At 38.6% G+C, this 26,650-nt stretch overlaps 1 protein-coding gene across 1 annotated transcript in view; it reads right to left on the bottom strand.

Annotated features, from left to right (window-relative positions):
- Positions 1–26,650, bottom strand: part of BPTF (bromodomain PHD finger transcription factor) — a 134,178-nt gene that overhangs the window by 71,991 nt on the left and 35,537 nt on the right. Inside the window, exons 3-6 of the mRNA XM_065896814.1 lie at positions 13,528–13,751; positions 11,308–11,511; positions 10,564–10,752; positions 3–191 (exon numbers count right to left, since the gene is read on the bottom strand). Coding sequence (XP_065752886.1) covers positions 3–191; positions 10,564–10,752; positions 11,308–11,511; positions 13,528–13,751 — 806 coding nt within the window. The remainder of the gene's footprint in view (positions 1–2; positions 192–10,563; positions 10,753–11,307; positions 11,512–13,527; positions 13,752–26,650) is intronic.

The raw sequence follows: 26,650 nt of genomic DNA, 5'->3' as shown, positions 1-26,650 counted from the left end.
ACCTATCTCTTCTTGAATAGAGACAGGTGTATGAGATTCTCTTTCTCCATTTTCAGGATCATCAGCTGCCTTAGCAGATTCACTCTGGGAAGAATTTAGTTCACTGCTGCTGTTACTGTTTTCCAGATTAGGCTGGGTGGAGGTAGTGGTAGCACTAGTGTTACTGCTGTCACATGTCTTGTTAGGTTCTTCTAGAAAAATAGAATATCTGATTTTTAAATTGGAAATCACATCAAAAACAACTAATTGTCAGAAAAGACATTTAATTGTTTTAGGGTTGCATTACAAAGCTAGATTTTAAAAAGCTGCTCATGTATGAATAATGCAATGTATGAAAAAAATTGCAAACAACATCCTATGAATTGTTTTTTAAGTCTCCCAGTATTAACTCAGGCTCTTATCACCTTAGTGTATAGTACAAAGCAGACAATCTTTCAGAATAATAAAGTGATATAACAATCTCACAAAATTTATGATGTGCCAGATACTGCAGAAGTGATTTTGTGAAGAAAATGCCTCAAAATCTGAAGTTTATATTCTTACTTTTCATAAAGTATTCAAACAGTATTCGAAACAGAATTAAACAGGATTATTTATCTCTAAGGTTTTCTGCCTGAATTCTATACCCCCAAATTTAACTAGAAGGTAATGCCTAAGTGACTGTTAATTTTAAGACCAATATAATAGTATCACTAGGAGTATAGTTCCTAAAAGTATATCAAAATGAATACTACCATGAACTGAAAGTCTAGGTCTTTCCTCGGCAGTTCAGAAATCTAGAGCCTCCCTGTGCATTTCATTTTGCCACTATTAAGATACCTTTTAAATCAATCCCCTAAATTAAAAGTCGTCGACAGTGTATCACAAAGGCTATCTGTAATGCATCATGAGCTCCTAAATTTTTTTTTGAGTACAAAACCAACAACCTGATAGAAAAATGGGAAAAATATATGAACAGTGACGAAAGAAATGAAAATGGCAGGAATTCCCTGGCGGTCCAGTGGTTCAGACTCCGCACTTCCACTGCCAAGGGCCCTGGTTCAATCCCTAGTCAGGGAACTGAAATCTCACAAGCCATGCGATTCAGCCACAAAAAAGAAAAAGAAAAAGAAAAAGAAAAATGGTCTTTAAACATGGAAATATGCTCACTTAATTCAAAGTAAGAGAAATGCAAAGTAAAATCGTATAGAGAAACTACCTCTCAGCTACCAGACTGGCCAAAAATCCAAGTCTCGTGATACACTCAGGTAGAGAGGCGGTGGGTTAAGAGGTACTGCCACACATTGTTGTAGGACTGTAAAATGGTGCAAACTGGATAAAAGGGAACTGACAATATCTAGAAAAATTACAGATGCATTTACTCTTAACCTAGCAATCTACCCTGAAATACACTGGCAAAAATACTAAATTACTTACTTACTGATATTTACAGAGGTATTCACCGTAGCACTATTTATAATGGCAAAAGACCGGAAAAAACAAAATGCCCATCAATACGGCACTGGCTGAATAAAAGGTGGTACATACAATAAAATATCATGCACCATAACAAGGACTGAGGAAATCATTATATCCACATATGAAATGATCTCAAGATTAAATGTAAAAAGAAAGATGCAGAACAGTACTTAGAGTATGCTAATTTCATGTAAGAAAGGGAGAGAAATGTGAATTTATGCACATATTTTGCTTTTCTATACAAAAAAAAAATAACACTAGAAGAATAACCAAAACTTAATAAAAATAGCTACCTGTAAGGGAAAGGAAGGAAATGGTTACCTAGAGAACGAAGGGATGAAAGTGGAAATTCTCTGAATAGATAACAGTTACAAAGTTTGACTTTGGAATCACGTAAATGTTTTACATTTTTTAAAAATTCAAGTTAGAAATGCAGCCCCTAAAAACTGAAAGAAAACAGCCTAGTCGTGTATCAAGTTGTTGGCATAACCACACAGAGAAAAAGATTATTTCAAGTGACTTTGGAACACAGAATTTTGACCATACATTCTTACTGGAAATATGGTATAAAGATAAAGAGCTGCAAAAAAATCTTAAATGCGGTTCAGTAGTCTTACTGTGAGCAATAATATTGGTATTATGAAATTACTATGCTATTTAAATCATTTCTTGTTACTGTTATTAATGCCCATCAGGATATTAACAATAATTATAAAAATAATATATATTATTAATGGACATCTATAACAGGATAAAGCAAGTATATAATTAAGTTACTGTTGTTAGGAACTAAGGCATTCAGTATAAAGGAAAAGAGATACAAGTGTAAAAAAAGAAACTAAGTATGCAATCCTCAATCTGAATTTGAAATGTCAACATGAATTGGTTTTTTTCTTTTCCAAAATACCTATTTCCTAACACTACCCAATAAAAAAAGCCTAGAGGCAGTGAGAGCCCAAGAGCAGTAAATATTCTTGGGCCCAGATGACAGTCTCTAAATATCATTTCCCACAAAAAGGAACCAGAGCTTCTTGCAGGAATTCTGATTCCAGGTCTGGGGTAAGAAATGTATAAGATAAGCCGCATACATCTTATTCTGCCAAAAAGCAAAAAAGCAAAAAAGAGACTACTGGGGTCATACACAGCAAAAAGGACTCAAAATCCAACATACAGGGCCTCCTGAAAATCAATGTAACCAAATTAATGATAACTACAACTGACTGAAACAAACTGCATACATAAAGATCCATGAGTTCAAACAGATACTTAAAATGAGAAAATCATGCCCCTCCCCCCAAAGTTCATAACTTAAAAATCACCACTGAAGGTAACTGGACACCAACTCCTGACTCTGAAAATCAGATTTTAAGAGAAATAATTAAGCATTTATTTCTGCTCTAATTATATTTCAAGGTATTCAAATAGACTTAGTTAATGAGGGAAAATTCTTTAGAGAAGAATTCCAGCTAAAAAAATACTGAAAAAAATTACAGAACTAGAAATCATATACTATAACTTCCAAATAGACAGCTGATTTTGAACTCACTGATCAATCTTAGAATTTGTAAAGGTAAAACACACAGACATCACAATGAGCCTTTTGATGCAATATGATGTGAAATACCCAGAACACAGCTTATGAAGTATTCTTGCCAAAAGTCGTTGAAAATGAATTTAATCAAGCCTTTAGAACAAATTAAACACTAAGAAGGAAAGAAAATCCTGGATGTGGGATATTCCATAGTAGGATATACTAGGATTCTTTAAAAAGTCAGGGAAGGGGAGAATGCTCTAGATTAAGAGACTCAGTAGATATAAAACCAAATGTCATGTCACGTGGGGATCTTATTTGGAGTTATTTAAAACACAGCCAATGTTTAAAAAAAATTTTTTAAGTGAGGAAATTTAAATTGACTGGATAGTAGATGACAGTAAGGAATTGCTGTCAATTTTATTAAAATGATAATGGCACTGTAATTATATAAGAAAATGTCCATATTCTTTAGAAATGTATGATATAACATGAGGTCTGGGATTTGCTTTAGAATACTGCAGTAAGGAAACAACCCAAATTCACACCATCAGGAAAGGGGATAAACTGTGGTATAGTTACACAGAGGAGTATTGTAATACAGTTAATGTGAAAGAACTCCAGCAACATACAACATTATATTAGTAATATAAAGCGAAAAGATTAAGTTCCCCGAAGTTATACTTAACACATACACTTAATAAGACATACTTAACACACTTGCTACACAGTTTAAAACAACCGAGGGCTTCCCTGGTGGCGCAGTGGTTGAGAGTCCGCCTGCTGATGCAAGGGACGGGTTCGTGCCCCGGTCTGGAAAGATCCCACATGCCGCGAAGCGGCTGGGCCCGTGGGCCATGGCCGCTGACCCTGCGCATCCGGAGCCTGTTGCTCCGCAATGGGAGAGACCACAGCAGTGAGAGGCCCGCGTACCATAAAATAAAATAAAATAAAGAAACAGAAATACATAGTTTTTAGCAAACCATGTAGATCAACTCAATGAAGCAACAGTTATGTGGGCTATACATCACTTTGATCTCTAGTATCAATAGTCTTAATTCTACTGGATTTCTGTTATAAAAAGGAAAGAAAATATTAGTGAACACAGGATTCAGGGTGACAATCACTTCAGGTAGGGTAGAAGGATGCAGGCGATGAGAACGGGGAGATGGCTCGATACAGGTGAGTTTCAAAGCAGGACTTAGACTTCTGTTTTGGGTGACAGGTTCCTAGGTGTTTATTTCATTAATAAAGATCATTTCAAACGTGAATGAATAAATTAAGGGGGACTATGTAATGACCAATGATGAGTGCAATTAACTGAGGATTATGATTTATCTAATAGTGTACACATGGGGTCAAAGGGGGGCGATTTTTAAAAATTTGAGTCCTCCCCACTCAAAAAAGCAGTTAAAAAAAAAAAGCATGAGTAAAACTAGTATGACAAAATATTGATGATTTTCTAATCTAAGTGTTAAAATATGGGGGAGGGGTCACTATACTATTCTCTTAACTTTCGTGCATGTTCATAATAAGAAAATTTTACATGAAAGACAGAAATGGCAAACTTAAAATCTGACAGCTGCAAAACAGTAATATAATCAACTAACTCATGTTGGAAAATGCATATATTTGGAAGAGAAGTCTCACATGAATAGCATCAAATTCCTCACTAATCATTCCTTTCACATCTGTAGATCTAGTTTTGAAATGTGCTGTATTCTTAATTTATAATTGTCTAAAAATCATCTTCTCGAATAATGAAACAGTATATAGACATCTCCTCATTTATGAGCTCAGAATTCAGAGTGCATTTTCTCACAGAAGTATAATAAAAAGTGATTGGGTTCTAGACTAGCCCACAAAAAACTATTTCAGCATACAATACACCCCAAGTGTGGTTCTAACCAAGACAGTAACTCTGGGATAGGACTTAAGAGATTCCACCTAATCGTATCTTAAAATACTTCATAGAAAGTGCTCTCTGCTATTAGGAAGATAATGGTACTTCATAAAAGAATAGGCAATCAATCCCATCCCAAGGTATTTTGATCTTAAAAAAAAACATTACCCCACTGAAAGCAAACTGAATTCAGAATCTGTCCATTTAAACTTTCAAGGTGCTAACAAGCTGAGGACTATCATAACTCATAATACATAGCTTTTTTGTTGACTTGTCCCAAGTTAATTTGCCTTAAGTTTTTGTCCATTTCAGTTGAGAGGAATTGCTCTAGAACTCTTTACATCCTTACTTCATTAGGATTAAAGAAATCTCAAGCATTTGCTTTAAAACACCACAAAGAAACTATCACCTACCAATAGTCCTCACAGTTCAAATATTCTACACTAGAAGCTAAAACCAAACACATTTAAAAGAATAAGAAGGGCTTCCCTGGTGGCGCAGTGGTTGGGAGTCCGCCTGCCGGTGCAGGGGACGTGGGTTCGTGCCCCGGTCCGGGAGGATCCCACGTGCCATGGAGCGGTTGGGCCTGTGGGCCGTGGCTGCTGGACCTGCACGTCTGGAGCCTGTGCTCCGCGACGGGAGGGGCCCCAGCGGTGAGAGGCCCTCATACCGCAAAAAAAAAAAAAAAAAAAAAAGAATAAGAAACAAAAGTAATATTTAGCTGCAGAACCTCTAAAAGCCATTATCAATCAACTCAATGAGGTAAAAGTAAACGGGAAGCACATCAGTTCAGCATCCAATATCAGCAGCCTCTTACCTCCACTTAATTTCCTTACAATAAAATCCAAACCTAAAGCAAAGTACTATCTTTTAAGATGTCGTTATTCCAAAAAGTTAAGAAACAGGTTAAATTAATATGTTCTTATAGTTCAACTTTACAGATGTTAGACTTTCAATATGTCCATGGAAACACTTTCAAAGCAATTATAAATAGTTATGGAAATAAAGCCAGTTTTATCTACTGCTGCTATTTTCTTAGTCCCAGTCATTAAATCTAGAGGCATAACTTTAATAAAACAAATGCTGTCTTCATTATATGTTTGAATACAAATTCTCAATAGTACATTTGAGGTTAAGATGCTAGAAAGACACATGTCCCTGTCTCTCCTTATATACTGAAAAACTGGCAACCTGGTACAAAAGTTTCTAATCTAAAATCCAGAACGAAAGCGTAATTCTGAAATTGAGCTATTTGTTAACTACAAAGAAGTTATACTGAATAATAAACAGTACACTTGCTATAAGGGGTCATTTTTGGCAACATAACCATTTTCATGAACTGAAGTGAAATGTCTGGAATACAGATGCAATGGTGGAAAATCTCAGGAACAGATATTCAGAGATTAACTTTTTTTTTTTTTTTTGCAATACGCGGGGCTCCCACTGCCGTGGCCTCTCCCGTTGCGGAGCACAGGCTCCGGACGTGCAGGCCCAGCGGCCATGGCACACAGGCCCAGCCGCTCCGCGGCATGTGGGATCCTACCGGACCAGGGCACGAACCCGCGTCCCCTGCATCAGCAGGCGGACGCTCAACCACTGCGCCACCAGGGAAGTCCCAGAGATTAACTTTCTAAAGTGATGTCTACAAACATTTCCCAAAATATGGCCCAACTTTTCAGTTTAAACTTCAATCTCAGCCACATAAAATCTTTCTGAATCATACCCAATTTGAAATCATGAAATCTGCCCATTTTTCTTATGTTCTCACTCCTTTAGATTTTCAGACCACAGACATAATTTTTCTTTTGCATAATGTCGTCTATCATAAGAAAATGATAGTGCTCTCTGACAGGACTTGACAAAATACAGCTTGAAATAAATAAATATGCATATCCATACATATGTATACGTATGTGTGTATATATTTCTAAAGAAATTCTAAAGTAGATGTATTTTGAAAGAGATTTTAAATTCTCGGGTTATTTTTAAGTATCTTTCCATTCCAGAAAAGATATAAAATACAAATGCTAATCAAAAGAAAGCTTCTGTAGTTTAGTAGTATTATTAAAGATAAAGGACATTTCACAAAGATAAAGTTAATTCAACAATATAAAAATTATGTGCACCTACCAACACAGGCTCAAACTATATAATGCAAAAACTAAAAATATTTAAAAGATAAAAAGGCAACCCCACAGTAAATAGAAATAACTTAAAAGTATCTTGCATATGTTATAAAGCAGAAACTAACACACCATTATAAAGCAATTATACTCCAATAAAGATGTTAAAAAAAAATTATCTTCCATAGAGGGGAAAAAAATAGCAAACATATAGATTTCAACAACACAATTAAAACCCTGACCTAGTTGTTCTGTACTGCACCCCAAAACTAAAAATAGACATCCTCTTCAAGTGTATATGAGACAGTTCATCAACATTAACCAAATGCTGGACCACAAAACAAGCCTCAACAAATCTTAAAGGACATAAATCATGTACAGAATGTTCTCTGACTACAGTGTGTTAAACTAGAAATCAATAAAAAAGATAACTAGAAATCTCTAGGACTTCCCTGGTGGCGCAGTGGTTAAGAATCCACCTGCCAATGCACGGGACATGGGTTCGAGCCCTAGTCCGGGAAGATCCCACACACTGCAGAGCAACTAAGCCCATGTGCCACAACTACTGAGCCTGAGCTCTACAGCCTGAGAGTCACAACTACTGAGCAGCATGCTACAACTACTGAGGCCCACATGCCTAGAGCCTGTGCTCCACAACAAGAGAAGCCACTGGCCGCAAGGAAGAGTAGCCCCCACTCACCACAACTAGAGAAAGCCTGTGCACAGCAATGAAGACCCAAAGCAGCCAAAAATTAATTAATTAAAAAGAAAATCTCTAAATGTTTGAGTATTAAACAATATATTTCTAAAAAAGCAATGGGTTAAAAAAAACCACATCATAATAGAATTTAGAAAGTATTTTAAACTGAATGATAAAGACAAAATAACATATTAAAGTTTGTGAGATGCAGCTACAGCAGTACATAGAGGGAAATTTACAGCCTTGACAATAGACATAGAAAAAATAAAAAATAATCAAAGCATCCATCTTAAGAAGCTAGAAGAAAAAAATAATAAAGAGGGTATGAGATATATGTATATGTATAACTGATTCACGTTGTTATAAAGAAGAAACTAGCACACCATTGTAAAGCAATTATACTCCAATAAAGATGTTAAAAAAAAAAAAGTGTATGAGAGGGACTTCCCTGGCGGTCCAGTGGTTAGGACTTTGCCTTCCAGTGCAGGGGAGGAAGGTTCAATCCCTGGGCAGGGAGCTAAGATCCCACATGCCTCACGGCCAAAAAACCAAAACATAAAACAGAAGCGATACTGTGACAAATTCAATAAAGACTTTAAAAATGGTCCACAACCAAAAAAAAAAAAAAGAAGAGGGGGCTTCCCTGGTGGCGCAGTGGTTGAGAGTCCGCCTGCCGATGCAGGGGACATGGGTTCGTGCCCCGGCCTGGGAAGATCCCACATGCCCTGCGGCTGGGCCCGTGAGCCATGGCCGCTGAGGCTGCGTGTCCGGAGCCTGTGCTCCGCAACGGGAGAGGCCACAACAGTGAGAGGCCCGCGTACCGCAAAAAAAAAAAAAAAAAAAGAAGAGGGTATGGGAAACTTCTGGAGGTGATGGATATGTTTATGTCATAGATTGTGGTGATGGTTTCACAGGTATATATCTCCAAACTCATCAAGTTGTACATATTAAATATGTACAGCTTTTTGTATATTAATTATACCTCAATAGAGTGGTTTTGAAAAAAAAAAGACAGGGAAGAAAAATTCACAAAAATGAAAAAATATAAAAGGAATGAAATAAAAATAAGATAAAAACCTAGAAAAAATATAGAAAGGATAAACAAAGCCCAAAGTTATTTTTTAAAGACTCATAAAAATTGTTAATAGTCTTATGAAATGATTAAGAGAAAACAGATAACCAATTTCTCGACTGAAAAAAGAGATCACTACAAATGCTATAGACATTTAAAAAATAGGATGTTATTATGTAAATAAAATCTTAAATTTAAATGAAATGGTAGATTCCTAGAAAAATAAAATTTACTAAAACTGACACAAGAAAACAACAGAAAATATGAATAGCCTACTATCTACCAAAGAAATGAAATCTACAATTAATAACTTTCCCACAATGAAAACTCCAGGACCAGAAGACTTTAGCAAACGTTTAAGGAATAAAATAACACCAACCCACAGAAACTCTTGCAGACAAAAGGAAAAGTGGGAACTTGTACCAACTCATTTTATGAGGCCAGCATAATCTAGGCATCAAATCCTGACATAGACATTATCACAGAAAGAAAATTGCAAGTCAATCTCATTCATGAAAGTTGACGCAAAAATCCTAAACAAAATATTAAAAAATGAAATGCAACAATACATAAGAGCAAGAACATATCACAACCAAGTTGTATTTATTCCAGGAATATGATGAGATTGGGTTAACATTTTTAAAAATATCAATGGAGAAACTTTTGCTTCCAGTCAGGATGGAGTAGAGGGACTGGACTTAGCCCAGCCAATGAAACATCCACACACACAAAAAAGAGACCACTTGATAGAAAACGAACAAAAGAACTGACAGGCAATTCTCAAAAGAAGTTATCTAAATGTCTAATACATATATATATATATATACACACACACACACACACACACACACACACACACACATAGGTGCGCGCACGCACGCACACACACACACACGAAAGGAGCTCAACATCCTTAGTCACCAGGGAACTACAAGTTCAAATCACAAGAAGATATCCTTACGTTCCTACCAGAATGGCTAAAATAAAGAGAGGCGGGAAAAAAAAAGGAAAGAACTACATGACATTCTTATAATACACAGAAAAACTCTTTAAGGATTTCCAATACAGTATTAACTATAATTATTGACTTCTGATAGGATTACCAGTATTTTTTTTCTTGTTTTGCTCATCTAAATTTTCTAATTTGTTTTTCAAAAATATACACACAGCTCCTATAATAAAAAAATTTTTTTTCATTTTTAAAAAAGGCAAAAGGAAAGGCATAATAACATTCTTGGTGTGATATAACTTATTTTGAATTTAATTTTAAAAAGCTTAAAATTTATTACTGGTTAATTTACATTTTCATGTCAAAATATATTGTGACAATGGGTTTCTATTGTAACATTATGGTTTGAGATGTTGTTAAAAAAAAACTTACATGACCACATGCAAACATAAAATTAATCTGTTAGTACATACAGAATTGGAATGGTCAAATCATTCAACACTGAGCCATTAGTATGTGAGTACTTAAAACCAAAATATCTGCCACTATGGTCTGGTGATAAAATATAAAAATAAGTCTATTAGACAAAAACAGCTAAATGAACTTTAAAAAGCATGAAGATTATGATGAGTTTCAAGCACTAAATGCAAGAACATCTGTCAAACTCCAAATGTTAGGTGACAACTTAGCAATCAGGGATGGCACTTATGTAAGCAAGCAGCATGAATGAACACATACTTTAAAGTTTTAGGTGACATTCAGCTTTTACTACTAAAGGGAAGGATTTCCCCCCCATTACAGAGGCATTGATACACTGCCCTCTGTACCTGGCACATCCTGGGGGAGCTCAGATGCCACCTTCTTCTCTGCCATGTTGCTGCTATCATGGGTTTCTGAGAGACACCCCACGGGACTCCTCCCTTCAGAGGGACTAGTCTCTTCTGAAGAAGCATTTGTTGTGTTGTCGCCAAGATTTGCTGACACAGAGTTACCTTTATCCCCAACTTCTGTTGGCTCTACAGTAAAATGCACAACAAAACTTTAAAGATATCCTTTAAAATTGCTTTAGGACAAATGGCCACATTCAGTCAACTACTAAAAATGAATGATCACCAAAAAACCTGGCTTCTATTCGATGGCCATTTTGAAGCAATTAGATTCTGGGATAATTTTGCAGCAGGTAATCCAAAGGGTATTTAAGAATATTTGATATATTAAGAATGTTTAAGTAGTTAACATAAAAAGGAACGTATTATATCACATACAAAAGTGTATATTCTGGTATAAAAACAGTGATTTTCACCAAAAAATCTTATAGGGAAATGGCACCTTATTAAGAAGTATAAATAGAGATATGGGTATAACATTATAGTAAATCCACCAATATATAAAACTCATTACAATGACTGTACATGTTATATATGGAGGAAGGGTATCCTAATCTCTTCAGAAATGTAAAATTAAATAGTTGTTTGCAATAAAAAAGATTCATTTTCATTTTGCAAGTAAAACTGGAGTTTTTGTAAGTAACACTGATGAAATATTTCTTTTTAACCAAATAATGTTTTTACCCTCAGATTTTCCTTGCTCAGGATCATCTGGTGTTTTGTCATCACTGTCTTTTTCAAGACTCTGGTCTTCAAACTCCTCTCTGCTTTTCTCAGCATCTTTGGAGTTATTATTCTCAGTCTCATTCTTCTCCTTTTCTATTTCTTCTGGACTTTTAACAATATCAATGTCTCCTTTTTTGGCTCTTATAGATTCCAAAATTTCTTCTATAATAAAACAAATAAAATTATGTTTCCATATATACCAAGTATAAAAGTACTACAAATGCCACTTAAGAGTTTCAATACAAGTTATTAAAGATAAATTTGCTAAAAGCATTAAGAACTATGAAATAAGGATCAACATTACCAGTAACATTTTGATGTTTAGAGAACTCAATCGATTTGGTTACCTTCACTTCTAGAAAATACATGATAATATAGGCTCTAATTTCTTTTTAAAAAAAGAAAGAAAAATTAGTCTATCTTTAAAAATTGAGATTGATATAGATTACTGTGATATCCTCTGCCATAGGAGAAAACCTGTTAAGCTGACACAGACCCACAGTCTGGGCAGTGTGGTACAGTTACAAAAACCTAGAGACCCAGGACCTAGCACAGATCTGACCTGAATTAACTACGTGAGCCTGGGGGTAGGCTACTAAATCTTCAGGCCTCCACTGTAAAATGAGAAAACAGAGGCCCATTTGGAAACATATCTCTCTCTAGTCCCATAACTTTCTGGAAGTCACTATATCCCTAATGGCTCTAATTTTCTTTCAACTAGGGTGGAGTGATACTACGGCATGGGTGCAGACCACAAGTTATATCAGCATAGACTCCTGTATATTAATAATGTTCTTTGGGTTATGATCCAATACTATCATTTTTACTTTGTTGCTCAAATCGGTCCAGCTTTTGGCCATTGGGAGCTTTTCCAGGTAAGTCCTGTATCCTTTAAAAACATGAATCCTGTAACCTTTAAACACACTTCCTTCCCACCTTCCTTCCTTCTGTGCTTCCTCACTTTCCAGCACTGCAAGACGTTCCAGACTTACCTTGTATTTTCTTTGCCCCAGCCCTAGAATTCTCAAGGAGTCTTGATTCTTTTTTTAATTGGAGAATGAGATTTTATTTTATTTATTTTATTTATTTTATTTTTTATTTTTTTGCAGTACGCGGGCCTCTCACTGCTGTGGCTTCTCCCGCTGCGGAGCATAGGCTCCGGACGCACAGGGTCAGCGGCCATGGCTCACGGGCCCAGCTGCTCTACAGCACGTGGGATCTTCCCGGACCGGGGCATGAACCCGCGTCCCCTGCATCGGTTGGACTCCCAACCACTGTGCCACCAGGGAACCCCTGGAGAATGAGATTTAGAAGTCATGATCTGGGGCTTCCCTGGTGGCGTAGTGGTTGAGAATCTGCCTGCTAATGCAGGGGACACAGGTTTGAGCCCTGGTCTGGGAGGATCCCACATGTCGCGGAGCAACTAGGCCCGTGAGCCACAACTACTGAGTCTGCGCGTCTGGAGCCTGTGCTCCGCAACAAGAGAGGCCGCGATAGTGAGAGGCCCACGCACCATGATGAAGAGTGGCCCCCACGGGCTTCCCTGGTGGCGCATTGGTTGAGAGTCCGCCTGCCGATGCAGGGGACACGGGTTTGTGCCCCGGTCTGGGAAGATCCCACATGCCACGGAGCGGCTGGGACCCTGAGCCATGGCCGCTGGGCCTGCGCGTCCGGAGCCTGTGCTCCGCAACGGGAGAGGCCACAACAGTGAGAGGCCCATGTACCGCCAAAAAAAAAAAAAAGGATGTTACAATAGGGGAAGCAAGCCGTAGGGTACGTGAAACCCTCTGTGTTATCTTAGCAACTTTTCTGTAACTCTAAAATTATTCTAAAATTAAAAGTTTATTAGAAAAAAAGAAAGCGAAGAGTAAATTTTAAAGGAATACCATTTCTCATAATTAAAAATAGGACTCCCTAAAAGGTTTATTAATAAAATTCTTGAATTAAAGAAAGAAACAAATATAATTTGGGGAACATCAGTAATGAGCAAGGCAAGGTACAAAACACAAATGCACAGGATCCCCAATTTATGTTAGGATGAACAAGGTCCTCTTGAGAAAATGAAATATAGAGAATTAAAATAATCATACTTGAAATTTTCAATATATTTTCATATTTTGTAGTGATTTCATACCAGGAAATGTAACAAAAAGTAAAATAAGAAAATTTCCCTCTCACCATTAGCTGCCGCCAGAAAGGATTTATTACTGCCCCGAGCTTTATTGGTCAGGTCTTCAGTTATGTCCATGTGCCGGTGGATTTCTTCACGCATTTCTTCTAGGATTTTGCAGAGTTCTGCTTCCCAGTAATCTTTGTCTAGACAGTCAATTAATTCTGCAAGCTGGACCTTTGTGCTGTAGTACCAAATTTTCTTTTCATTTTCATTTTCCGTATCTTCTTCTCTGTTTAAAAAAAGCACAAAAACACTTTGATGTTAGACAAAATGGCACTTACCTGACAATTTTATCTATCCAGTGGAAGTTAAAACACACAAAGATTGTGCACTAAAGCTCAGTATATTTGCTCATAAGGGATCCTATCAAGTCTCATTCAAACTCAAGGTACTCATATTATTTGAACCTCTAATTATTTTGATTTCCTAGCCCATAGCAGCTTAGGATAAAATAATTTGCTTGTAGTAGTGGGAAGAGAGGAATTAGTATAGCAGCAAAGAAAGATATCTAAAAACATGGCATGCAGAAACATGACCTTAAAATTCAGAGCGTGTGAGTACTTGGTGGAGGACAGTCTTGGTTACACTTCAATCAACTTTAAGATCATCACTGTAACAACACGAGGAGCAGAATAACCAGAAATATTTAAACTATGTTCAGTACTTGGCAGGTACAGAGCAGGTTCACATTACAGTATAGTTTAGAAACATTTCCATCCAAATGGTGTAAATGCTCTGCTAAATTCTGGTCCCTGAAGGAGTCATCTCAATCAAGTAACAATGCCTCATCCCTCTTTCTTAACGGACAATCAAAGCTCAAACTGGAGAGAAGAGCACAGCAGCTTCTTTTCCTGCTTAAATCTCTCTAAAGATGCCAGTCACTTGTAATAGAGGTGGAGACTTCAACACTAATAACTAAAAACACAAGGCAAATTAATGTCTAGGACCAGACTTCAAGAAACATATGTGACTTAGTTCTTCTGTCATTCAGAAGCATTCAGGAGTATGTGTGAGGTATCTAACAAGAAAGAGTCTAACATTCCTGTCTGCTCAAAGGCAAACTCACAAAGCTGAAAGAAGAGCACTTTAAGAAAGATATGGCTTTAAATGAGATATGTGAACGGGGACAAGACACAACTCCTCTGAGCCTCTGAGACATTTTATTCACCTCACTAGTAAAATGAGGACAACAATACCTGTCTTGAGGGACACTGTAAGATACTATAAGGTAAATAAAGGTATTATAATAAGGCATCTATCATAGTGCCTGGAAAACATCATTAGCAATCAATAAATAGAAAATATTATTGTTACTAGTAAGGTAGTAAATAAATTAAAATGTAGCAGAATTCCAGGAATGAAACATTCAATAATTCTGAACAAAGAAGGGATATATTAAATCATGGATAAATAAAAGGATATCAAAATTATCAAAAATTTTAAAGAAAAAGAGATTAATAAAGGCTCCCTGTTTTCCCTCTTTCAAATCAGCATCTGCTGACATATGATATTAATATATTTCTGTTAGAAGCTTTTTACAAAAATTTCTGAAAATCATTTTTTTAAGCTGCTCTAGATTTCACTCTACAGTGGGTATTTCTACTGACTTTTTATGACTGAGTGAGAACAATGGTCTACTCCAATTTAAAATGTTAAAGATGTCAGAATCCTCTAAATAAAAAGATTAATAGGGGGCTTCCCTAGTGGCACAGTGGTTAAGAATCCGCCTGCCAATGCAGGGGACATGGGTTCGAGCCGTGGTCCGGGAAGATCCCAAATGCCGTGGAGTGGCTGAGCCCGTGTGCCACAAGTACTGAGCCTTCATTCTAGAGCCCACGAGCCACAACTACTGAGCCCACGTACCACAACTACTGAAGCCCATGCGCCTAGAGCCTGAGCTCTGCAACAAGAGAAGCCACTGCAATGAGAAGCCCGTGCACCGCAACGAAGAGTAGCCTACCCTCGCCTCAACTAGAGAAAGCCCATGCAGCAACAAAGACCCAATGCCGCCAAAAATAAATAATAAATAAATAAAAAGTACCTAGTGAGCTTTGACAGAGCACAAGAGTTACAGGACAGCCTAATGCTTTGTTTTCTAAGATTTCAATCTTAAGGATTTTCCCTCTGTTTAATGATATCAAATTCTTTCCTTGTTTGCTTTTTTCCTCTTGATTCAGAAATATCTACAAATTTCAATGGAACAAGAAAAACATTCTACATAAAAACGTTTTTGGGGTAGAAAACAATTTATAAGCATAATATTTCTACATGAAAGTGAGATGCTATGGGAACAAATTTAATTAAATGGATATTCTGTCCAATTTTTCAAGCAACTCACAGGCTACTAAAAGGGTCCTTATCAGTTGACTGACTTAGCCCATGCTGGCATCTGCATAATTTCCATCTTAACGGAGAACACTTAATTTTAATCTTAATTTTCATCTTAACAGAGAATTCACAACTTTATATGGTGGCAGTCTATTCTAGATTGGAACTGCTCTGTTAGAAAGTCTTTTCCTTTTAAGAGATGACACACACCTAGTGTTTCCACCAGTCCATCCTGATTCTGCCTGCTAGAATTCTCTGAAATAAACCTAACGCCTCCTCCACACACAGTCCATCAACTCTTTCACAATATCTATAATTTTACCCCATTTTTTTTCTTTTCAGGCCAAACATGCTCAAATACTTTATTCCTCATACAGCATGTTTTCCAGTCGTCACTACCCTGATATTCTTCCCCTAAATGTACAGTTTTGTCAATGTCCCTCTAAAAACAGCTCTATTGGGGGACTTCCCTGGTGGTCCAGTGGTTAAGAATCCGCCTTGCAATGCAAGGGACACGGGTTCAATCCCTGGTTGGGGAACTAAGATCCCACATGAAGCGGGGCAACTAAGCCCACACCCACAACTACTGAGCCCGCATGCCGCAACTACAGAGCCCATGCGCTCTGGAGCCAGCATGCCACAACTAGAGAGAAGCCCACAAGATGCAATGAAAGATCCCACATGCTGCAACTAAGACCCGATGCAGCCAAAAATATATATTAAAAAAAATAAAAAGTAAAAATAGCTCTATTTTTCATTCTGCTCATCAAAGATAATACTCAACAATGACCATTTATTTTCTTCTTGAAGCTACAGAAGGATAAATTCATCAAAAGCATAAAGTAGCAAAACTGAGTGAACAATAACAGCTAATGCTTTCAAAGAAGTTTTAATATTGATGTACTTGGGCATGTTTGCACAGTTTATATAACCAAGATTATCTATTCTAATTGTAAAAGTGACAACTGCTTTCCTAGATGAATATACATCAATTTGTAAGTACCTTTGTTTATGGGGTTAGAATTTGGTTTCTACAGAAGCGCTGTCTCTACAACGTTCCTTCTGCACACCCAGACTGGCCTGGCTTCCCTGAAGTCACAGGGGAGGACAGAATGGAATGAAAATATGGGCCAAAAATACAATTAATAGCAAACTTACAGATTATATGCCTACATTTTAAAGTCTGTTTGGCTTTTACTTAGCCAAGATAAGTAGGAGGTTAATGACTAACAGTACGTTTTGAGTTTCATTTCTAAACAAACCCACAGAAACTAATAAGAGTGAGGAATGCTAGTGTGGTGGGTTGACAAAAAGGTATGTCCACCTGAAACTGTAGAATGTGACCTTATTTGGAAATATGGTCTTTGCAGATGTAATTAGCTAAGGATCTTGAGATGAAATCATTCTGGATTTAGGGTGAGCCCTAAATCAAATGACTGCTATCCTTACAAGAGGAGGAGAGGATTCAAAGAGACACGTGGAGAAGGTGATGTGAAGATGGAGGCAGAGATTTGAGTCATGTGCCTTTGCCTATGAGCCAGGAGACACCAAGGAAGGCCAGCAACCACAAGAAGCTAGGAGACAGGCATGGAACAGAGTCTCCCTGAGCCTCCAGAAAGAAACAATCCTGCTGACACTGGTTTCAAACATCTAGCCACCAGAATCGCGAGAGAATAAATTCCTGTTGCTTTAAACAACTCATTTTATGGTCAATTTGTTATGGCAGCCCTAGGAAACTAAAACAGATTTTGATTTCATGCTTTTTTTGTGTGATTTAATTTTTTAACTTATTTTTTTGGCTGCATTGGGTCTTTGTTGCTGCGCGTGGGCTTTCTCTAGTTGCGGCAAGGGGGGCTACTCTTCATTGTGGTGCGTGGGCTTCTCACTGCAGTGGCTTCTCTTTGTTGCGGAGCATGGGCTCTAGGTGCGCAGGCTTCAGTAGTTGTGGCTCGCGGGCTCTAGAGCGCAGGCTCAGTAGTTGTGGCATGAGGGCTTCAGTAGTTGTGGCGCACGGGCTTCTCACTGCAATGGCTTCTCTTTGTTGTGGAGCATGGGCTCTAGGCGCGCGGGCTTCAGTAGTTGTGGCTCGCAGGCTCTAGAGCGCAGGCTCAGTAGTTGTGGCATGAGGGCTTCAGTAGTTGTGGCACGCGAGCTCAGTAGTTGTGGCTCGTGGGCTCTAGAGCACAGGCTCAGTAGTTGTGGCATGCAGGCTTCGTAGTTGTGGCACGCGGGCTCAGCAGTTGTGGTCCACAGGCTCTAGAGCGCGGGCTCAGTAGTTGTGGCACGCGGGCTCAGCAGTTGTGGCTCACGGGCTCTAGAGTGCAGGCTCAGTAGTTGTGGCACGCGGGCTCAGCAGTTGTGACTCATGGGCTCTAGAGTGCAGGCTCAGTAGTTGCGGCATGTGGGCTTCAGTAATTGTGGCACACGGGCTCAGCAGCTGTGGCTCACAGGCTCTAGAGCGTGGGCTCAGTAGCTGTGGCATGCGGGCTTTGTAGATGTGGCACGAGGGCTCAGTAGTTGTGGCTTGCAGGCTCTAGAGCGCAGGCTCAGTAGTTGTGGCAAGCGGCCTTCAGTAGTTGTGGCACACGGGCTCAGTAGTTGTGGCTCGTGGGCTCTAGAGTGCAGGCTCAGTAGTTGTGGCATGCAGCCTTCAGTAGTTGTGGCACGCAGGCTCAGTAGTTGTGGCTTGTGGGCTCTAGACTGTAGGCTCAGCAGTTGTGGCACACAGGCTTAGTTGCTCCACGGCACGTGGGATCTTCCCAGACCAGGCTCGAACCCGTGTCCCCTGCATTGGCAGGCAGATTCTTAACCACTGCGCCACCAGGGAAGTCCCCTAAAACAGATTTTGATACTGGGAAAGGAAGTGCTGCTATAACAGATACTTAAAAACGTGGGAGTGGCTTAGGAACTGGAAATGGGAAAAGGCTGGAAGAATTTTGAGGCACTTGACAGAAAAGGCCTAGACTTTCTTGAAGAGACAGAGGTTGGCAGAGATTGGAATTATGCTGCCAGCAAGCCAAGGAACACTTGGGGCACTAGAAGCTGTAAAGGGCAAGAAAAGAATTCTTTCCTAGAGCCTTTGGAGGGAGTGGGCCCACTGACACCTTGATTTTTTACTTCTAGCCTCCAGAACTGTGAGAAAGTTAATCTCTCTCTTTGCCTTGTTACAGCAGCCACAGGAAACTAATGCGGTTCAGAAGTCAGAGATTAAAGGCAGCCCAAGGAGGTTAAAAGCACACATTCTGGAGTCACAATGCCTGGGACTGAATTCTGATTCTGCCACTTACTAGTTGTATGATACTGGATAAATTACTTAACCTCTCTCTTGCCTCAACTTCTCCCTCTGAAAAATGGGGTGACAGTACTTACATCAAAATGCTGTTGTGAGGATAAAACACATAAAGTGCTTCGAACACTGACAGCACGTGGTGGGTGCAATCTGCAGGGTTGCTATTATGTTCTTCATCTGATGAAGTATATGATATTTACCTTAAAACAAATAGTTACAAGTTTAATGGGTGTTTTAAAAAAAAGATGTGTTTCACGGTGCAAGAGGGAGAGAAATTCAGGGGAAAAATCCCTAGGAAATGGCATAAATAGGCTGACTTGAAGGATAGGTTAGTCGAAAGGCTTTGCGGGTTTTTAGTTTGCTTTTTATTGATTTTGTTTTGGGTGGTGGGAAGCAAAAGAAATAAATACACAAAATTAGGGATCTGTGAACTTTCTGTTAAGAGCAAATGGAAGTATGTAATTGAAAGGTTTTTCAACTTGGGGGGAAAAGACCTGATCAGAATGGCTGTTTTAAAAATAATCCGGCTATTGGGATTTCCCTGGTGGTCCAGTGGCTAAGACTCCACGCTCCCAATGCAGAGGGCCCAGGCTCAATCCCTGGTCGGGGAACTAGATCCCACATGCTGCAACTAAGAGTTCGCATGCCGCAACTCAATGATCCCGTGTGCCACAACAAAGACCTGATGCAGCCAAAATAAATAAATAAATATTAAAAAAAAAATCATCCAGCTATGGAACAGAGAAGAGAATTGGGGAGTTACACATACACCAGTTTGGAGACTACTAAACTAGTCTAATCAAGATGATGTTGACAGTGAGAATGGAGAGAAATGGATTCAATATTTAAGAGGTAATTAAAAGATATAACAAACAACATAGGACAAAAGACTATTCCCAGGTTTCTAGCCTGAGCAGCCAGTAGGATGGTGATCCCATTTACTAAGATGGCAACACTGAATGAAGGGTAGGCAATGAGGGCAAGTGATGCATGCAGTGTTAGACATGTTGTATCTGAGGTGCCTGCTATGCGGACTTGTCCAGGAGGCTGCTGGTATGCAGAACTGGGCACAGGCAGAAGGATTACAGGCGTAGGTCTGATGGCAACTGAGTCAGCAAGTAAATACGTGGCTTATGGTAGAACGTGGAGGTGCAGGTGGAAAGCTGTACAGGTTAAAAAGCATAAACTAGTTCATCTGGAAAATGAAAAAATGCAGAGTTTTAAAATGCTGTGTTCAAGGTAATTTTATTCAGAACAGACAGTGACAGGAAACGGTGCTAGTCTAATCTGGCAGTTCCTATTTTACTAGAAGTCCCAATTTGAGAGCAAAGGACTGATAGAATGAAAGCAATATTTAAGAAAGACTGGCCCTCTTACATAACAGATTGAAATTGATCTCTAAACTGTTTGCTCAGTAAGTATCCTGGTTCCTCAGGTAGACTATAAACTGATGTTTAAGAACTTTTCTTTTATTCCCTAACCTATTCAAATAACATTTTTAAATGAGTATTAAACAAATAAAAGCAATAAGAGGAAAATAGTTTCTATAAACTATTGGTATCACAATTAAAGTGTTCACTGCCCCAGACTTTGTTTTAGACATAACCCCCTTGGGCAATAAGTCCACTGATTTATCATTTTAAGCTTCTGGACTTCCAGGGAAAACATATACCAGATCTCCACATAACATAAGCTGAGCAATTTACAATGGTTTCAAAACTTTCATCAGTAGTCCACAAATCATCTACCACAAGGGGGCGCTTAAACGGAAATTGTTTTGATCTAAATTTTAAAATGATGTAAAATCTCACATTTACTCAAATTATTCACAAGGAACAATTATTATTAACAATGATATTTACGGACTTTCCTAGTGGTGCGCCAAATGCAGGGGGCCTGGGTTCGATCCCTGGTCAGGGAACTAGATCCCACACATGTGCTGCAACTAAGAGTTCACATACCACAAATAAGGAGCTCACGTACTGCAACTAAGGAGCTGGTGAGCCACAACTAAGACCCAGCGCAACCAAATAAATAAATAAATATTTTTAAAAATTGAAAAAATCTTTGTATCTGACTTTTTACAAAGAAAATAGTCAAAATGTCACAACACATGAAAAAAAGTATCATACTTGTTCATCTGAGATTTTCATTAAATTCTGTGTACTTTATTACGCAATAAGAAAGGCAGTTTGAGAGATTATGACTAAAGCTTTTAAAGCAAATAAATGTAAGTGAATAGTTTCCCTGACAAACATGTAATTTAAAGAATTTGTTCTATTTAGAAAAGTAGATTATTTCATTTCATTGGTAATGTACCACAAATCCATGCATGGGTACCTTCTTAAGTCCTTTCACTCCTGTAATTTTAAAGCTTTGCACCTATTTAACCACATTCAAAGGGTCTTCTACTTGTCTGAGTGTTGTTTTATATACTGATATTGAAGTATCAAGAAACAGGACTTTTTTAAAACATCACTTAATTTATGTCATATTTTCTAAAAATGCCTGTGTTTCAAATTTATAAGATCTCAGAAAAACCCAGTCCCAACAGAGCCAAAACCATTATACTATCTTTCTCCCCCCAGTTATGAGCATTGCTTTTAACAGCTAAAACAAGGCAAATTGCCGACTTCTCAAGATGATGGCTTGGAAACTAGACTACAGTATAAAATTAGCTATTGAAAATATTCTTGGGAGTTCCCTGGCGGTCCAGTGGTTAGGACTCCACGCTTTCACTGCCTTGGCCCGGATTCAATCCCTGGTCGGGGAACTAAGATCCTGCAAGCCGCACAGTGTGGTCAAAAAAAAAGAAAAGAAGAAACAAGAAAAGAGAATATCCTTATAAATAGGTCCTGAAAAAATAATTCTAGGTCCTACTTCCTAATAGCCATAGAGTCTTGGGCAAGTCCTAGAGCAAGTTATTTAACTTCTCTGAGTTTAGTTCTTCATCTATAAAATGTACAAAAATAGTACCCACATTACTGGGTTGTTGTGAGGGTTAATGAAAAAAAGTATATACAAAATGCTTATTAGAAAACTGTAAGGCACACATTATTCTAAGTGAAAGAACTGAGATACAAAATAATATTATTATGTTTCTTTTTATATGAAATGTTTAGAAAAAGCAAATTTATACAAACAGCAGAGTGATTTTCTAAGGCTGAGAATGGGAGTAAGATTAACTGTAAACAGATATGAGACCACTTTCAGAATGACTGAAATGTGGAATAACCAACCACTTGGATTTGTCTCGGAAGAAAATGTTTCCTGGGATGTGGGACTTTCAGTGCTAATTTACTAAAATTATAGAATTGTATATCTACAACAATAGAATTTTATAATACATAAATTAATAAACAGCTCAGGGAATTCCCTGGTGGTCCAGGGGTTAGGACCCTGCGCTTCCACTGCAGGGGGCACAGGTTTGATCCCTGGTCGGGGAACTAAGATCCCGCAAGCAGCACAGCACGGCCAAAAACAAAAAAAAACCCAACTCAATAAAGCTGTTAAAGTAAATAACAGAATAATAAAAATACTAGGTATACTTCACAAATAGTGTCTTGATTACTAAAGTAAACATACAGAGGCTTCCCTGGTGGCGCAGTGGTTGGGAATCCACATGCCAATGCAGGGGACACGGGCTCGAGCCCTGGTCCAGGAGGATCCCACATGCCGTGGAGCAACTGGGCCTGTGTGCCACAACTGCTGAGCCTGAGCTCTGGAGCCCACGAGCCACAGCTGCTAAGCCCACCTGCCACAGCTGCTGAGGCCCACGCGCCTAGAGCCTGTGCTCTGCAACAAGAGAAGCCACCACAATGAGAAGCCTGCGCACCGCAACAAAGAGTAGCCCCTGCTCCTCGCAACTAGAGAAAGCCCGCGTGCAGCAACAAAGACCCAACGCGGCCATAAATAAATAAATAAATAAACAAATAAATAAATTTTATAAATAAATAAACATACAAGCATTCACAATTCATGAAGCAATGACAATTCTCATTTTATAGGTGAAAAAAATCAGGCTTAGAAGGGTTGTAGGTGCTTTAATGACACAGAACTTGTAATTAACAAGGCCAGGAATGCAAACCAGGGCTAGTTTCAGAGCTTTAATATTTAACCACTCTGTATGACAACTGTCTAGTAATAAATGACCTGGATAAAGACAAAAAAAAAAATGACCTGGATAAAGATACAAACTTAAGATATATATTGTGAAACCGTAAACGTCAAAAAGAAAGTAAAAGGTTCTTATATACTGAAATAACAAAAATTTATAAACATAATTTGATTTTTTTTTTTTTTTTTTGCGATACGCGGGCCTCTCACTGCTGTGGCCTCTCCCGTTGTGGAGCACAGGCTCCGGACGCGCAGGCTCAGCGGCCATGGCTCACGGGCCCAGCCGCTGCCGCGGCATGTGGGATCTTCCCGGACCGGGACACAAACCCATGTCCCCTGCATCGGCAGGCGGACTCCCAACCACTGCGCCACCAGGGAAGCCCCATAATTTGATTTTTTATTGTCTTTTTGAAGGTTATAAAATTGTGTATAAAATTTTCAGAGAAAAGGCAAATTTACTATTTAGGTTATATAAAAATAAAAATGAACTTCTCAATCCAATGATAAATTAAATCTGTTACTGTCCGCAGGGCAAGTTGACAGTTTAATAAACTCCTTGAGGATCTCTCTAGATTTACCCATTTTCCTGGCTGGGGATATACTTTTTGTTTAAAAAAAAAAAAAAGCTGTTGAAATTTTAACTTCCTTTTTTTCTACGTAAATATAATATGTAAAAAACAACAAAAAAAACTGTACAGCATATATTAAGTGCTGAATAAATGTTGATGTTGGCTATTGTTATTACTAACCCATCAGCAACTAGTTCCACCTATAGGTCCCTAACACCAAGGCCTACACCACTGATTATTGTGTGATAAGCCTTACATTACAGACGTCAAGGCCTACCTATATGTGGACAAAGCACCTTTGGGATGTCTGGGGCCCAAAACAGCAGCACAGGGAATGAAGTGAGAGGCAGTGAGAATGAACATCCAAAAAGGGTGAAGAAAGGCAGGATAGGGAAGGGAACAAAAGAATGGGAGAACAGGAGCACAGAATAAATTTCATTTACTTCCTGATTTGTTCACAGCAATCCTGATGACTCTGAGACCTTCTGGGAAGGCACATGAGACTGAGTGGATAGGGTCTGTAAACTGCTGTGCTGAACATCTAGAGAGTACAAGCACCAGGCTCCCTGAAAGGCAGTCTCACTGACTTTTCACATAGAATGAAAGACTGCATTAAACTTCAAACCAAAATGTGGTTACAGTTATCTTTCCATTTGTACTGACCTCGCCAACACAAGTTTCCATGCTACATCTCCATAGCATGATATGAGAAAGGTGGCACAATAAACACCACAACCAGATATTTGGGAGATACAGGGGCAAAAAACAAAAAAAATTATACAAAATTTTAAAATAACTGATCCAAACCAAATCATACAAAATATACTTTGTATATTTAAAACTTTTAAAACTTCATATACTGCTTCTCATATCAGTTTCTGGATTAAGGTAAAAGACTGAATCCTCACATCTCAGTTTGCTCCCTCTTGAAAACCCTCTTAAAACCACTAAAGAAATATTTTTAAAGATTTAAACTTACAAGATTAGAGAAAATAAGAGAGACAACAAAAAAATTTTTGGAAGCAGGAAAGCAAATGGACAAGTGATAACCGCCTTTAACCAGAGCCAAGAAAGCCCAATCCGAAACGTAAAGGGTGGAGCTGAGAACCAACAATCACCAAAATGAGGAGGGGAGTATCGACAGCAGAGAAGTGCTTGAAAGCTGTTTTAGGAGCAGATCCCAAGGCCACCTATCTATCCACTTCAAGCCACTAAAGGTTTAGTCTCTACAGGAGGTAAAAGTGAGGTTCTCTGGCCCAGGGGACACCAGGCGCAGGTGTGAACAAAGGTACTGTACAGAAAACCAAGGTACTGAGTGGCTATGTACACAGTAAATGCGGTGTGCATAGCAAATGCAGCCCGCCTCCACCACCCAGCCAGCCAGACCCTCATGCTCCAAGCAGAACACCAGAGAAGGCCTCTCTGGGTCACCTGACCAGCTCAGAAGGAAGGACTAAAGATAGTGAGTGACATCAGGGACCACCAAGAAAAAAGATTAAGAAAATCACCCAACGATTAAGCTCAAAATTGATATGGCCTACACACTTGCTCAGAACTTCCAATCAGCTGTATAATCCCGCAGTGCTAATCAGGAGCAGAAAATTAAGGATTAATAGACATCTGAGGATGGAAGAGACAGACCAATACACACAGCAGGAAGCAGCAGCCTGGAAGAAACACAGACCATTCACTGTGGGGAAAAACACATGAAAAAACTATCAATAACATCCTCGAAAGTAAGAGAAATTATTATTTCCAAAAAACAAAAAACTAAGATTTGATTTTTTAAAAAGGAGGATGATTTTAAGAACAAAAGAGCTCTTAGAAAATAAAAATGTGATAGAATATAAAAAATAAATAGTAGGGCTTCAAGACCAAGATAAGGAAATCTAGAAAAATTGAGTAACACACATGCGCGTGTACACACACACACACACACACACACACACATTCCAAAGAGGACAAAGAGGAAAACTGGAGTGAAAAGATAAAATCAGAAGACCAAAATAGGAAGCTCAACATTCAATAAAGTAATAGTTCAAGATAAATACAACAGGCAAAAGGAGAGGAGGAAGTCCTCAAGGGAAGTTCTCAGAACTGACTCAACTGTCAGATTGCAAGTGCCCACCACACACACAATGGATGAAAACAGACCCACACAAGGCCCTATCACTCGGAAACTGCAGAAAACTCTGAAGGCAAAGAGAAGATTCTACAAGTTTCCAGTTAAGTCCAAAGTGGTTATATACAAAGAATCAATGAATGGATTCAGATTTCTCAACAGCAACACTACAAGAAGACAACTGTACAAAATTCTGAAATTCGCTGTTTACTCTGTACCATCTTTAAAAACTAAGGGTGGACCTGGCTAAGATACTTCTCTGTACCTGGCTTGGCCTGACCATGTGCTGATGAAGTTCCTTCTCTCCTCTCTATGCCTGCTCTTTCATTTCATCTCACCACAAATTTTCTGATTTGACCTAATTCTGAGAGCTTGAAGAAGGCTTTGAAAACTTTAGAAGCTGAGGACTTCCCTGGTGGTCCAGTGGTCAAGACACCGCGCTTCCACTGCAGGGTGTACAGGGTGTTCGATCCCTAGTCGGGGAACTAAGATCCCACATGTCATACAGCGCAGCCAAAAGAAAATAAATAAATAAGTGAATGAATGAATGAATAAACAAAATATTTTAAAAAGAAAAGCTTTAGAAGCTGAAAATACAAAGTAACCCACTCCCTCTGACCATACTTCTTCAGGATGTCCAAAACCAAGTCCACACTACAACCCTGCCAAGCACCCTCACTTCCCCAGACTTCCTCCCGCCCTTC

Source organism: Phocoena phocoena, chromosome 19 (assembly GCF_963924675.1).
Source record: "Phocoena phocoena chromosome 19, mPhoPho1.1, whole genome shotgun sequence".
Classification (NCBI taxonomy): Eukaryota; Metazoa; Chordata; class Mammalia; order Artiodactyla; family Phocoenidae; genus Phocoena; species Phocoena phocoena.
This window is presented reverse-complemented; position numbering and strand designations above follow the sequence as displayed.